The sequence below is a fragment of the Elgaria multicarinata genome, chromosome 4 (assembly GCF_023053635.1).
Source record: "Elgaria multicarinata webbii isolate HBS135686 ecotype San Diego chromosome 4, rElgMul1.1.pri, whole genome shotgun sequence".
Taxonomy (NCBI): domain Eukaryota; kingdom Metazoa; phylum Chordata; class Lepidosauria; order Squamata; family Anguidae; genus Elgaria; species Elgaria multicarinata.
The window spans coordinates 64,289,999-64,305,920 of NC_086174.1; the positions used below are offsets into that span (position 1 = coordinate 64,289,999).

General features: G+C 39.5%; 2 protein-coding genes across 2 annotated transcripts in view; both read right to left on the bottom strand.

Moving 5' to 3' along the window:
- Positions 1–1,388: 1,388 nt before the first annotated feature.
- Positions 1,389–5,652, bottom strand: CCR6 (C-C motif chemokine receptor 6). The gene is made up of 2 exons (XM_063125422.1): positions 5,569–5,652; positions 1,389–2,432 (listed from the first exon to the last, which is right to left on the bottom strand). Exons 1-2 carry the CDS (start codon positions 5,650–5,652, stop codon positions 1,389–1,391), a joined length of 1,128 nt encoding a protein of 375 aa, XP_062981492.1.
- A 9,059-nt stretch (positions 5,653–14,711) lies between these two features.
- CEP43 (centrosomal protein 43) overlaps positions 14,712–15,922 on the bottom strand; it is a 30,571-nt gene continuing 29,360 nt past the window's right edge. The window contains exon 13 of the mRNA XM_063124453.1: positions 14,712–15,636. Coding sequence (XP_062980523.1) covers positions 15,562–15,636 — 75 coding nt within the window. The 3' untranslated portion in view covers positions 14,712–15,561. The remainder of the gene's footprint in view (positions 15,637–15,922) is intronic.

The window sequence follows — 15,922 nt, forward strand, 5'->3', positions numbered from 1 at the left end:
CAGTTGAGGACAGTGGATCTCTCCGTCTCTCACACCATCTGCACCTGTCTCTTTCTGAGTCCCACTCCCCACCCTGTAGTAGGTTGGGGGGGATCTTCAGGGGGCTGTCTAAACGCGCAGAAAGCCCTGGGGAGGTGCGCAGTGGTGCGGTGTTGATTATACCACACAGTGCCCATCCTGGGGCTTTCCAGCAAAGCTGTAGAGAAAAAATGTTGGAGACTAAGCCTGACTTTCCTTCAGAGCGAGGCGAGTATAGCGTATCTGCCATCTATCCTTGCTCCGTAGTCACAGCAGAGGTGTGGCCAGGCAGATGGTGACCCGATTGGTTGCCGTCCACTTGGGCAGAGGGCAGTTGTTGTAACCATTCAACCCCACTACCCTGCAGCTCCTTGCACTCTCCATAAATCTCTGGAGGGTTGGGGGAATCCTCCAGGACAACATGGGAGGTGGCACTGGGGGAATTAGCAAAAAATGCTGCCTTCCTCTTACAGCAACGGATTCGAATCCTTCCTGTGGACAGAAGGAGTTCAGGGCCTAGGTGTTTACACTGGAATTGCCACTTCTTCAAATCATTGTTCTATGTTTTCCGAAACCTTTTAGTGTTCCTTTTGAGCGCTCAAAAGATCTAACCTATTTTTATCCAAACGGCACAGCAACAGGGAATCCTAATCTCCGTGATCAACAGGTGTCATTTTAATAACATTATAATGATGTCGCTCAGTTCAATAAATCAATGTGGTAAATATCACACTTTCATCATTCTGTTCGACAACAAAAATGAAACTACTAAAAAGCATAAGCACAAGCGCCTGCTTCACACATTACAAGAAAAAGAGTCCCTACATTTCCACAACATGACAATGTTGTGTTTGTCTGGAATGTCAGAAGGGGACAGATGCACTTGCAAACACCTTGGGAGTCTGGTCCTAATGTGAAAACAGGAATTCATGTTATTTGAAATGTTTATTGTGGTATAAGCTCCTGTAGGGAAGATATATGAAGTGAAATGAGAAGTACAAAATTGTTGACCTGGTTCGCATGAAATGCCAATTCATGGGTTAAATAACCCATGAGTTGTTGGGGCCACACTAGAGCAAGCAAGTGTGCTGCCTCCTGCCCACTCACCACTTCCACATTGCATCTATTTTTCTAAATGATTGTCAGTTGTGACATCCAAACATGGCATCCTGGGTTGTTGTAGGTTAAATAACATAGACTTGAGTTGTTTAGCAAAGCAGTGAGAGGCAGCATACTTACTCATGCTCGGTCTCAACAACCCATGGATTAGCCAACCCAACAGGGCCAGTGTCTCTGTTTGTGATGTGATTAATGATGTTACCTGGTGAAGCTGATTTTGATGAAGATGTATGCACAGTAGCTCCACTGTGTCATTCACACATTTCACTTGTCTGTCTAGAATGGGCAGTATCAGAACTTACCCTTGAACAATTGGTGCTTCCACATTTTTTGGATTTTGCAAAGCACAGACTCATCATTATTTTCATAAAATAATTTCTAAATTTCACCCCAAGAAATGCATAGAGCACAGGGTTCATACAACAATGTAAGAAGGCCAGACTTTCTGTTATATATTTTGCATAGGCCATTTGCTTTTCACGTGGGCAAGTTTTATCCAGTTTTCCCATCGATGCTGCCGTCACAAGAAGAACCACATTATAAGGGATTTGACATATCAAAAAAACAATTACAATTGAGGCAATGACACGTATAGCTTTGCTCCTTTTGGAATTCTGAGCCTGCACTAAGGTTTTGACAATGAAGGTGTAGCAAAAAACCATGAATAGCAGAGGGATGAAAAATCCAAATAAAAGCTGGAGACTTAATATCAGTGATTTCAACATTACATTGGACTCTGTATTGGATTTATGTTCGCAAATGTGCTTTGTTCCATTTGTTGAAAGTGGGTAGCTTTCACTGAACATGAAGGAAGAACTTGAGATTAAAATTGATGATACCCACACTGCCAAGCAGATCGCTTTACTGTATGCTAGAGTCCTTGACCGCAGCTTAAATGACTTTGTCGCTTGCACAATAGCAATGTATCTGTCCATGCTTATACAGGCCAAGAGCAACATGCCACAGTTGAAGTTAATTGCATAGATACCTTTGATGAGCTTGCAGATGAAATCACCAAAGATCCACTCGTCCAGAGCATAGTTTACCGCCCAAAAAGGAAGAGTGAGAACAAACAAGATATCTACAATAGCCATATTGCAGAGGCATATGTCGGTCATTGATTCAGACTTCCTATATAAAGCAAATGTTATCACCACAAATATATTGCCCACAAGGCCCAAGACACATATCAGTGAGTAAGCAATAGGAAGAAAAGTTTTTGTAAAGTTTCTGACTTCAGTCTTGTCACATGGCATTGTCAAATCTGAGAAATAATCGGCAGTGGTTTGTTCTTCCTGAAAGGACAACACAATCAGTTAAAACTCAACATTTCAGCAAGTTCTGTTTGAGGCAAAGGAAATGCTTTGTGTAGAAATACTTGACCTTGAATTAGTTTGGAAACTGAAATACATAGGATTGTGTTCAGGGCTGCATGACTGGAAGTCTGCTCACACAAGGGGAATTCCCTTCCATCTTCCAGACAGGATTCCCCCCTTGTTCTCGGGGCAGGCCTGTGACATGGTGTGCAGAAAGGGGCAGTAAACTATGCTCTAGACCAGTATCCCTGACAATCAGGTAGAGGTAGCTGGTGAAAGGTTTTTTTTCTTAAGAGAGCATGTCACAAAGGGTGGGACGCATTTATAAGGCTCATCACACAGGGGGAAATCGTGTTTGCTTACTGTCACTTCTCCTGCATGTGTTTGTCCTTCATTACTTCCTCTTTTGAAAGACGAAATAAACAATGTGCACATGGCCCATTTTGATCCCACTGCTTTCCCTGCATACAGCAGGAGAGAGTGGTAACTTCCATCTTTAAAAATAAGTTAGACTTACTGGGGGTGTTTTTTTGTTGCAGGAAGAAGATGATGATGGAGTACAACGTTGAACAGAAATATTTTATACAGAAGAAATAAGCAGTTTTTACAATGTTATATATAGAAATATTTTATACAGAAGAAATAAGCAGTTTTTACAATGTTATATATGAAGAGAAATACAGGCTTCTAGCATATTTTCAACCCATTTCGTGAGTTGCATCTTTAGAGATTATTAATTATTAACACCATTGAGAAGGCTATTGCCATGGACAGATCGAGGGACCCATTCCTCAACTCCACACTTAAACTCACTTGAAGTCCCAGCCAGAACTGTAAAGCCTCAAGACGTGGTGATTATTATTTTTTTAAAAAAATTGTAATGAAATGGAGTTGAGGAATGGCTCCCTCTACCTGTCCATGGCAATAGCCTTCTTGATGGTGTTAATAATCAATCTCTGAAGAAGCAACTCGTGAAACAGGTTGAAAAATATACCAGAATATAACATATATAACATTGTAAAAACTGCTTATTTCTTCTGTATAAAATATTTGTGTTCAGCGTTGTGCTCCTTCTTTGACTGTTTAATTGTTTTTCAAATGATGTTATCTCAGCCTCAGCGATGATGTTATATGTATAGAATTTAAATAATTGTTATAGGCGGAAAAAACTATATGTGATAAAAGATAAAAAATATTCTCTCACCCCAGTTTTGTATATTATTATAAGTTTAGCAGTTGTGCACCCTGTGCATTACATAATTGTTTGACTTTATTTATTATTTATGCAGCCCAATAGCCGGAGCTCTCTGGGCGGTTCACAAAAAATTGTCAACTGCTGACTCCTACATAGGTTTTCATACATTATAATATACATATTTTAGATATGTGATCTCCCATGTGAAACTTGCAGTTAAGCAGGAAATATGTCATATGTGAGGCACACTGGTTAGCACACTGATCCTAAACTCATTGTGAAGTATCCAGTGTTAGTCCTATTTATAGCAGACCCATTGAAATGAATGGGAATTAAATTAGACTAACTTTGGATACAACTAATTATTGGGAAGTCCAAGCTATTGGAATCAATGGGGGTTGTTTCAGGTTATCAATGGACTTAGTTAGGACTGGAATGTTAGGAACTGTGGACATCTCAATGAAACATTATTCTTTCTCTGGAAAGGAAAACTTGGTTGGGCATTCTCATCCTAGTTCTGGTTATGCGTACCAACAGACATGTTTCAAACAATTGGTTATGGCCAAAATGGCAAGATATATATTTGAAATATTAAATAAACTTATTCTCTGATGGGATGCCATACTTGTCTTCCATACACTTAGTAAATCTGCTAGGGAGTAAAAAAAATAAAAAATACAAACTGCCGAATACAATCAGCTAGTAAAAGCTGTGATTTCCAGGCCTACAACAAGATCTTATAAGTGTCTACTCAGAAGTGGGGAGTGTATGGGAAATTCAGTTCAATTCATTTTTTACTAGACCTTACCCAACTTGCACTTCTTGGACCCAAATGCAGACTCAAATGCAATCTGCGGTCAATGTCCATATATTTTATATCTTGCAATTCGATTTGCAGATCCAACAAATGCATTTGGCAACATGTGTACATTTGAAAAACATGCATGAAAAAAATATTCTTTTGAAAATTTCTTTAGAAAAATATGCTTATAATCAATGGGAGAAAAATGCATACATTTGAAAAACGCACACCATCAATGTATACTTTTGGGGAAATGTGCACCAAATTATGCACAGATGTTTGTGTGAACAGAAAAAAAAAGAAGCAAAGATTGCAATCTGGTACCAACATGAGTCAGAAAGAGCTTCAAGGTAGAATTCGGAGAATATCTATGAGCACGAATTTTGCTGATTCATATATCCCTATTCAGAAGTAAATCCCACTCAGTTCAATGAGAATTATTCCCAGGTAGATGTGTGTAGCACTGCAGCCTCAGAAGAAGAAACAGAACTGGTGATCTCCCCCATCAGTTTTAGGGGGAAATGCCATTGCTTCCTCCTCTAACATCCCTGAAAAAGAGCAACAATCAAGAACTTACCCAGTTCATAATGCTGCTCTCTCTTTCTTTTGACCAGAAAAAAAATGGTGGCAGGGGCAATTCAGCAAGGTCTACAGGGAACCTCAGTAGAGAAAGGAAATGGATTATTAAAACAAAACAGAAAAAATACTAATGTCCAATAAATCAGAAACTGGATAAAATCTAATTAGTTATGGTCCCCTAACCCTTTAACTTTTTAAAATAATGTTAGTGGCAATTGTACTGTCTTTTGTTCCATAGGCAGTATTTTGGTTCTCATTCCAGAATACTATATACAATAAACTGGTCTTGTATATATGTGTAATAAATGTGGCTGGCTTCGTTCAGATGATTGTATGAATAATTTAAGCATTTTTGTTCCAATGCAGCAAGAGAAATCTCCATGCAGAAGTAGCTTCTACAGTGCAATGTTCACCCAGGTTCCCCAAAGATGACATAAAGGGTGAGTTCGCATGTCACGACAGCCCACCCTGGCATAACCATGCAGTGTGGGTTGTCCATGAAACAACCCACAATGAGCCAGACAGACAATCAGGCTTACCGTGGATTGTTCGAACACTCCTGTCCCCTCGACCCTGCAGCCAGCTCCAACATGTAACCCAGGATACTCGGCAGCAGAACCCATCTTGACAGCTTCCAAGTCTTCCTCCCCGCTCCAGTCATGACCCCAATCATGTTCCCTGGCTTTTTAAATTTAATTGTGTTGGGTTTTTTTAGCTCCAACATTTGCGCAATGGGGACCATAAAAAAATTAACATTATTTTTTCGGTCCCAGGAATTTGCACAAATGTCTTCATTATTTTGTTATTATCCCCCCTCCCCGATTGTTCACAGTTGCAAAAATGTGCACTTATGGCTGTCAAGCTATATATAGCTTTGCCTTGTCTGTTGCCTCGTCTGTTTTGTGTGTCAAAGGGAATGAAGTGTACTAGGAAACACACAAGGTAAAGGACAAGACGGGACTGTATATAGGCTTGTTGCACAGCTGTTAAGAGGTTGTGGAGGGAAAGGGGACCAGAGAAACGGCCCCTTAGCAAGGTGATCCCCAGGGTTTTAAGTGTTGCACTTAAAACCCCTGCTAATGCACACTTCCTTGAGTCTCCAGCAAGTCATTTTAATGGCGATCTAGGGTCTTATCCCATTTTTGCACCTACTATTTGCTGTAATAGGAGCTGCAGAAATTGGGTGGACCCAAACCACTTGTTGGAGACTCAGAGAAGTGTACAACTGTCAGTTCCACACTTCAAAATCACCTTGCTAAGGGGGCTATCTGGTCCCCTTCTCCTAAGCTGTCAGTGGGTAATTTGCGCACAATTACCCGCTGAGAGGAGAGCATATTTGAAGGAGAATTTTATGGAAATCATAGCGATTATAATTTAGATAGACTTACCTGCTCAGTAAGTTGCCTTTTATCCTTTTTATTAAAATCTAGTTGCAAAGATGTTCTCCAAGGCTTAAAAACATATATGGGTTATCTTCTAAAACATCGTGCCAAAAAGAAGAAAAAATCTGTAATTCATGCAAATAAAACCCACATGCTCAGCTTACGTATTTTCCTAATTTGAAAAGAAATACTTGCTTTTCATATAGGGTTTCTGTGGTTTTTTCAGATCTCACAACCTGACAGCTCTTAGCTACCACAAACCAAAGCAACAGAAAAGCGAGGGGGAAAGTCACATGCACCTCCAAATGGGTTCTCAGGTACACCCAGCTTTTCCTGTCCCCTTTTTAGCATACATCACCAGCATGGTTCATTTTAATAATTTGTATAATTCTGCATAATTACTGACTCATTTATATACAAATTGCAAACATACAAATTCTCTTCAGCAAAAGGCACATTAAAGTATTTTATGCATATTAAGTATCATGCAGATGTTTATGCAGATGAGCCGACAAATGAGGTTTAGTGCGGCTCTTTTGGGTTTTTTGCTGCAGAATCCATTTGGCTGCTCTCCAACCTTGCTCCCCAAATGAGGTATATACTGTGATTCCCATCTTGCCCCATGCTTCAGTGTTTCCAATATTTATATGATCAAATGCTTGTTTAACACTTTAATTTTATTTAGTTTTATTTTTAACGTGAAAAAAACATTCAATGTGGAATGTGTGTAGCTCTTAAGGTTCTGCAATGTTTGAAAGCATCTAGCATGCGCATAGCCAGATCCTATCTAAATAAGTTCCACTGGGCTTAAGGTCACTTACTTCCAAGTGGCATGTGTAATTAGTAAACAGACATCAGAATAGGCTATTATTGCTCTAGATTGAGCTACACTGGAAGGCATAGGCATCCTTATGAAAGGGCACACCTGGGCATGTGCCCCGGATTTCCTTTTTGAGATGCCCCAATGACATGATATGCCTTAATGCAAGCCTGCTTCTTCCCTCAGAGGTTGCAGTGACTTAGGACTCACTCCTTGGCCAGGCTAAGGGGTGTAGTATGAAGGTAGAAGCGTTTTAAATTATAGAAGGCACTGTCACCTTTTCTTCAACAGTCCAATCATCCCTCTCTCCCTCCCCCCCCACCCCCCAGCCACTCCTGGAAGTTTGCATGCAATAAAAGTTTGAAGAGGGAGGAGCAAGGGCAGGAATTCCCTGTGGAATAGTGCATTTATTTATTTATTTATTTATTTATTTATTTATTTATTTTTACAATATATATATAAAGATTTCAGAGCAGTGAATAGTGGTTTTTTATACAACATCTGGGGTTTTTTAAATACATTTTACCATTTTTTTAAAAAAGCAAAGCAAACCAAAAAGAGTCATCAGCCACCTTACTGCATAAAGTTCATTAAGGTATGTATAACCCTCCCATACCCTCTGAGATGCTGCCCCTCTGAAAATAGCTGCTTGGGTTGGGAAATTCTCTCCCCCCTTCTCCATTTCCAATTACCAGTCCACATTACCTCTTCTTTCCTCCTTTATCTTGTCCTGGTATTTCTTTCTCTTTTTTATTCCTTAAAGAGCAAGTGTTGGAATTCTCGGTAGGGTGGTGGGTAAGTAACATACTGAATGCCATTATCCAGCAATGCAATTACAAACTTTAATAAAACCAGGAGTTAAAGGTGGTGGTGGTGGTGGTGGTGAAGAGATAAATACTCACTTATACACTCCTACATGTCTACTCAGAAGTACGTGCCATTATGTTCAATGGTGCTTACTATCAGGAAAGTGTACATGTGACTGTAGCCCAAGTTGTTTTTTGCAGCTTGATCCTCTGTATGTTTACTCAGAAACAAGTCCTGAGTTGAGAGCATAGTACGACAAGTACAATGCACTGCTTACCCCATTCCACTCCAGTGACTTAGCTTCTCCTTCAGTTCCCTCCTGTGCATGTTTTGCCAATTGTGTTTTGTCATGGACTGTAGCTTTCCTGGTGAGGAAAAGGCATTTTGTGCATGCCCAGTGGTATTACTTACTTACTTACTTACTTACTTACACACACACACACACACACACACCCCTCTACCTTAGCCCTAATATTTAAAACAGACTTCTTGGCTCAACTGTGAAGAATTAAGTTATAGGAAGGAGGAGACAAAGAGTGTGCACATAACAAGGAGGCAGCATCTGTTTGATGAACCATTGCTGGAGGATGGGAAAATGAGGAGGGATTGGCGTTGGAAGGTACAGAATGTATGTGGTTTGGTTGTAGTTTTCTTGCAACAGGTTTGGTCAGTGCTTAATAGCTAAAAGGGGAATGCCAAGGCTTTGACTTGTGTCGGATATATTCTATCACTATTAATTGTGTGGGGAGAGGTGAGCACATACACATACAGCCACACATAAATATATACATATTTGTGTTTGTGTGCGTGCGTGTGTCCATATGTATGTGCATATACCAAGGGTGGGCAACATGCAGCTGTGCCCCACATGCAGTTCCTGCTGCCTCCCCAAACTTGTAAATACACACACACACACCTAGAGTGGTCATTTTGAAGCTTTTTGGCCCTTTGAGTGCTCTATAACTACTATAGAGCACCAAAGGGGGTCAAAATTAGCAGCAGCAGCAGCAGCAGCTAATTTTGATCCTTTTGGTGCTTTGTAGTGACTGGACACCATTAAAAAGAAGGGGGAAACGGCTCTATCTTTCAGCACCATGGAGGGGGGAGGTGCAGCCCATGGGGGTGCTTTGGGGAGTGAAAATCACCCCCAGACCTCCCAAAGTTGCCCATCCTTAGTAAAGACATATTTACAGTATGTATGCATATACAGTACATATGCAAATTTATATCTTGGGCTTGTACCCCAGATGTTTGATGTCGCTAGCAACACCCCTGGTTGGAAGTCCAGAATGCTTCCCCATAGTGGAAGGAGGAACAAAAATCAAAATTAACTTCAAAAAATTGCCACTTCGCTGCCAAAATTCAGCTGTAAATTGAATTTGCAAACAATGTACTAAATGAAATGAATGTATTTTTAATGGGTTTTAATCTCTGTAAAGCACTGAGAGCGCTTTGGCTATTGGGGAGTAGATAAATGTAACCAATAAAATGAAATGAGGGGGGAAAGCTGCAGCTTCCAGGAGCCTGAAACTCTGTTTATAAATTAACAATTTATCCTTTATAATTCTAGAATGGACAGCTCTCTTTGTGGACACTAAGTGCGCAAGGAATAGAGCAGGAAAAGCTACACTTGTCAATATGTCCCTGGCACTACACAGCTGTAAAATGCAAAACCAGCCGATCTTGTCTGACAGATAGGTTGTACTTGGATTAATGATGCAGTGCATGATTCGAACGAGTCAGAAAATCTGTTCCTTTTTTGTAAAACAGGAACCACAATATGAGCAACTCTTTTCAAGAGAAGACAAGAAGGCAGGGCAGGTCCCATGCACAGTCAAGTATTTTAGGGAACAGCCCACTCTTTTCAAGAGCTGGCCGCAATCACAGTATGAAATTCACATTACAAAACAGGGATATTTTAACTGTAAGCCACTTTGGGGGCCCTATTTGGGCCAAAAGGTGACTAATACATATATTAGCAAATTTTAAAATGATTACAATTTCAAGCATGAATTCCTCAGGTTTTATGTTTCCTTTTGTTTCAAACTGGAAGGTTCTACAACAGTAACATGTAATGAATCCGTCAGTCCTTCTTTAAATTGAGAAATAGCATTGGCAAGAGAGGTTTAACCATTTTCCTGCTCCCCAAGGAACTTCCATAGGGTGGGGGCCTTCTAAGGGTATAGATGTGTGTGCATAGCAGAGATAAAGAAATTATATTGGGACACTGTCAATAGCAAGAATTAGCTATAGCTCCTAGTTGGAGGGGAATCAACGAATGGTTGATTTACATCTAGTTTTGCATACAGTTCCAGATATAGTTACTCATTTGATTTATGTGGTTGCAAAATCTTACCCATCAGCAGATTTCCGTATTGTTTTCTCTCTCATCTTGCAGATCATATATGTGGTAAGAAAACGGTGTGGATAAGAAAATAGGTCATCCAGCATTTGACAATGATGAATTGCAGAGGCATTTCTTCCAACAGGAAGATGTTAAGAGAAAATGGTTAGCAGGGGTTGGATGTCGGTCAGTCTTGGGAAGCAGGATTCCTAGTCAAACAGGATTACCGATCAGTTCCTCTGTAAAGAGAGGACAAACTAGGAGGGGGAAATAGGATCCTTGCCTTCTCTTTGAAAGAGCAATTCATAAGCCAGCAAATAGTGGAGTGCTTTTGGAAGGGAAATATAAATGTAATTGTATGCCCAACACTAAACCGCCCTTTTCTGCTAACAAACAGCATGGTTAAAAAGAGGGGAATATGTAAACTTTCCCCCTGTCTTTGATGGGTAGAGAAAATCCTAACGAGTGATTATGGTTATAGAAGATGGGAAGCACGTCATTCATCCAGTGTGGAAGAGAATGATGTCTGCTTTCTTTAGAATTAGCCAGTTTATATTTTAAAAAAGCAAACTACTTTTTAAGATTTGTTTTAGATTTGCAGCCCCATCTGTTCTAACTAGAGCCAATTCAGTGCTCACTAAAAGCAGTCCTAGCAGTTGCAACCACTTTCTACACTGTTTCCTGATATGTATATAACTGTCATATGTTTGTGTACTCAGTAACATTGGCCTAAAGTCTTTTTGTAGCCTAGGAAGAAAAATAAATAAATTGTGGGTGTAATACCAGCATTAGGGTTGATGCTATCTCTCAGCCCTCCAAATAAGAGGAATCAGAGTTCTAAAATATCCACCAAACATCAGCCTGTTATCAATATTACCATATAAATATTGAATTGAATCCAATGCTTGCTATCCATCAACAGAATAGAAACTGCTGGTGGGACAGATTTTCCCCTCCACACTGCTGCCCCGAGGGCTTCCCAAATCTGCTGTAGTAACTGCATATTGTTACTCAAACAGGGTACTTTAAATTGTCTTGTCTAACACAGTAATAAATTAACCACCCTATGTTAATTTACCTGCAAGGAACTGTGGTGCATGCTGCCTGCCAATATGAGGATGCAAGCCTGGGCAAGTGGTTGCTGTGGCTTGTCATGTCATCCAAATCTGGGCAGAGCAGGTTATTTGAAGGTTAAACAACCTTGCATAACTCAGTCTGGTTTAGGGCTATGCAAGGGTTGCCTAACTCTCAAATAACCCCCACAACCCAGATTCAGACATGACAAGCCCTGGCTGGGGCTTGCATCTTCATATTGTCAGGTAGCATGTGCTGCAGCTCCTCACAGGTAAATTACTACACACACTTGATCTTAGCCAAAAGGCCAAGAAGGTAAATTAACCCACAATGGCCTGTGTCTTACAAACTGGCCCAGTGAGAAGTTCCTCGGCAGTATCCAATGAGGTCATTCCTCTAACATAAACTATGTTGGCTAGCATAGGGGACCTCCAGCACAATGCCAATACATTAGCTTGCTCAGCAGGATTTCCCAGAAAACCCGTTGAACAACTGAACACTATTGCTGTGGCACTAGAGTTCCTTTAAGCTAGCACAATTTAATTTGTGTTAGCAGGATGACATTGCTGGATACTACCCCTTGGGACAAGATGACCATCCCTTTTAAAATCATGTCATAAGAGTTCTTAAAAACAGATTCTATAAAGTATCTTAGATCTTTAAATGACTCCCAATAAAATGTTTCATTTCAAAACTAGTGTTCTTCTTCCACCCTCCTCTTTTTAAAGAGTGTTACAAACTGAGCTGTAATCTGGACACATTGCTTTTAATGCAATCCATTATTAAAGGCCTGGAGTGGGGGGTGGGGAAACCATGCAGCCTGCTGAAATGCTAGTAGCAGCTTGAAAAATAGAATAAGCTTTGGCTATAACATAAACAACATTCTAGAAAAGTGGAGAGGAGGGAGAACATATTCAGTAATATGTAAAGTAAAGGCAGTACTTGAGATGATGATTGCATTTATATCCCGCCTTTTTTTCCTACAATGAACCCAAGGTGGTGTACATCCTCCTCCTCTCCATTTTATCCTCACAACAACAACCCTGTAAGATAGGTTGGGCTGAGAGTTTGTGACTGCCCAGTCACCCAGTGGGTTTCCATGGCCGAGTGGGGACTAGAACACTGATCTCCCAACTCCCAGTCCAACACCTTAGCCACTACACCACACTGGCTCCCAAGTGTGTGTCATTAAGGTATTTAAGAGGGCCAATCAGGTGTCCACAGGAAACCCACACATGGAGTTGACATTTTCATTGAACTGTCCAACACAAACCTAAGATAATTTTCTTGATCGGTCACAAGCCTGGGTCTTATCAGGTTATATTTGAAGTTGGAATTTTTTGCCCCAGCGTGCGTCACTTCATTTCCATAGAAAAGCCTCCTTTAACTTAATGTATCTGGTAGAGACATTGATTTAGTTTAGAGACTGAATATAATTTAACATACTTATATCCAGATTATTTAATGTTAATCTGGTTGTTATTTAAGAGACAGTGACTGTACACTGGTACAATTTTGTTTCAATGCCAACAATTGTGAGAAAGGCAGATTATTTCTAAAAACCTCAGGGTGATGACTTTAATAATTTAGCATGGTGTTTCTATCTCTATAGGTCTACAGTAATTTTTCATATGAATTTGCCTATGTGTAGGTCAACATGTCCAAGGAGGATGTTTCTTGTACATTCTTATGTGAAATAAATTTAATGTTGGTATCCATTGTACTCAACCAATTTATAAAATCATCCATTATGCAACACACACAAACTATATAGATATCACCAATATATCAGCCATAATATGAAATCCATTTTGTCGGATTGAAAATTACCTTCCCTATGCCATGTACAAAATTGTACCAGTGCAAAAGTGTATAAATGCAATAGAGATCAATATAGCTGTTCATTGAAATTATAGGGTTATCCTCAAAAAATGATCTGTTGGTCTGGGAAATATTGTGTTGTCTGTTAGGAGTTTTATTTATTTATTTATTTAATTTATTTATTACATTTCTATACCGCCCAATAGCCGGAGCTCTCTGGGCGGTTTTGTACCAAGGTTGCCAACAATTATGTGGATACCTCTTTATTCAATTTGTGCAGGTCTTGCCTGAGAAATTTGATAATAACTTGCTATCCCTCGAAGTATTTTTTGGAATACTGAGTATTTTTTTTCATTATACAGAATATTTTCTGCAAAAAAAAATGCAACCACACCATTAGCCTAAATGCAGAATATATGGCATTGTTCAGAAATCCCAGGGATCAATTTAAAAAATGTGGCTTTAGCTTGTCAAAGTACCTATGAAAATGTCCAGTTCTTCATGGAGGCATTTGTGGCTTCTATAATCAAATCTTATAATTATCTGATGGTGGACTTAAAATGCTTCCACTCCAGAATCTTACAGTCTTAGAATACCACTTTCCCCTCCAGATTGCTTGTAGGGTATGGAATGTTTCAGCTGGTTAAAAAGGCTTCAATTTTAATATTTAGCCATGTATTACTGGTATTTGTTGAAATAAAAGTTTTATTCCCCCCTTTTTTTTTTACTTAAATGTATCTGAGGAGTTCTTTTTGCAGGACTTAAAGAAATACATTGGGAATTTCGGTTTCATAAAGTGACCAGGGCTTAATATAACTATGTCACAGATAAGGTATTGCTGAAGGAGTATCAACTTTTCTACCATTAACCATTTCCCACAAAGCTTATGGATAAAAACTCTGTTCCTGCATTCCCTTGTTCATAAGCAAGTCTTGCTTTGATCTTTAACCATAAAGTCCACCAGCTGCTACAGCAGTCTTCACTCAGGTTTTCAATAGAAGCTTTTGTACTGTTAATCTTTGATGGACTGCACCCTAAAACAGCAATCCTGCATAGTGACATAGTTATATGTTACTATTTTGAAATAAATGCTGGGCCTTAAATCAGGGGTGGGAAGCCTGTAGCTCCCCAGATCTTGCTGGACTACAACTCCCATCATCTTTGACCACTGACCATGATGGCTAGGACTACTGGGAGATTGTGTCTAACATCACCTGGAAGCCCAGAGGGGCCCTACCCCTGCCTTAAAGGAACTTTAGATAAAGATGCTCTTTTTATACATTTGGCTTAAAATTGAAACAGGAGGTGTGATACACAACTGAACATTCTCAGAAGCAGGCTAAACACTGTTCAAAACCTACATGTTAAAAAAAAAAAAGACATGCAGACAGGGTTGTCAAAGTGAGGGATTCTCATCACAGAACATTCCCAAACTTTAAACAGCCTCTCTTGGCAAGTTTTTATTCTGTATTAAGCTGTATTTCAAAGAAAAAACTCATGCAAATAACCATTTATAGCTTTCATTAAATTAACAAACAAAAGGCTAGCTTAGAGTAACAAATGTTTAAATATATAAAAATAAGTTTAGAGTTAAGGCTCATATTTCAGCTGCAGTTTTCAGAAGTACCTAGTAATCTTCGCCACGCAGAACTAAGCACCTAAGTTACAACAAGGGACCAGCTTTCTAGAAACCATGGGGATTCTTAGTTTAGACACTAGTGTCTTTTAATATGCCCTCAGGTAAGGCATCCTAATAAGTCAGTTTTGAAGATCTTGGCTCATATCCCCTGGCCACTGAAGTAACTTCAACAGGTAAGAAAGAGAAATTGAATTGACAACTGATCATTATAATTGGGTCAACAGAAGAGCAAGTTCAAACACTGTGTTTTCTTGGTTTCTTCAGCAAAAACGAGATGGTTACCATAAAATTAAGGCATGTCTGCCATTCTTCATATGCTTTGCGGATTTCTTCCCTTATTAATTCTCACAGATCAGTTATCTTGGTGTGTCTGTCGCCTGCAACGGACATCTTTCTGGGAACTATCCGACATCTTGCATGAAAGATTTAGTTGAATTAGACAGCAATACTATGCTCCAAAATTATTGGGGTTTTTCAGTCCTTGCAAGTATAAAAAATCTTTCCCCCTCACCAGGTTTGTTGGTTGTTGTTTTTCCTTTGAAACACAAGGCACAATCGGGGAGGGAATATTTCAGCAGTGTGATTGTCTTAATATATAGTCTACAAAGGTCCTCAATCCAACAATTTAAAATTTCTGTTCTCTACTCATGCAACTTCCTCTAGGTAATCTGCGTCACCACTTAACTGAGAAATGGTGAAGTCTTGTGTGAGGTCTTCAAGCTGGGAGGGGAAAAATATATGAAAATGTTAGATGAAATTTATAGAATATTTTATAGCTAAGTTGTTATTTAAAATCCTGTCATAAAAGGTCCTATCAACAAGATCTCAACATCAAGTACTTTCCTAAGAGCAATTCTGAATGTTTAAGTCCCACCAAATTCAGTAGGACTTATTCCCAGGCAGCTTTATAAGAACATAAGAGCAGCTATGCTGGATCAGACCAAGGGTCCATCTGGTCCAGCATTCTGTTCACAGTGGCCAGTCAAGTGCTCATGGGAAATCCCCA

Excerpts from the sequence above, each read along its gene's own strand:
- CCR6 (XM_063125422.1), bottom strand. The coding sequence starts at position 5,652 with ATGGGTTCTGCTGCCGAGTATCCTGGGTTACATGTTGGAGCTGGCTGC. Across the intron at positions 2,433-5,568 it reads GAGTGTTCGAACAATCCACG|GAAGAACAAACCACTGCCGA; the intron begins GTAAGCCTGATT and ends TTGTCCTTTCAG.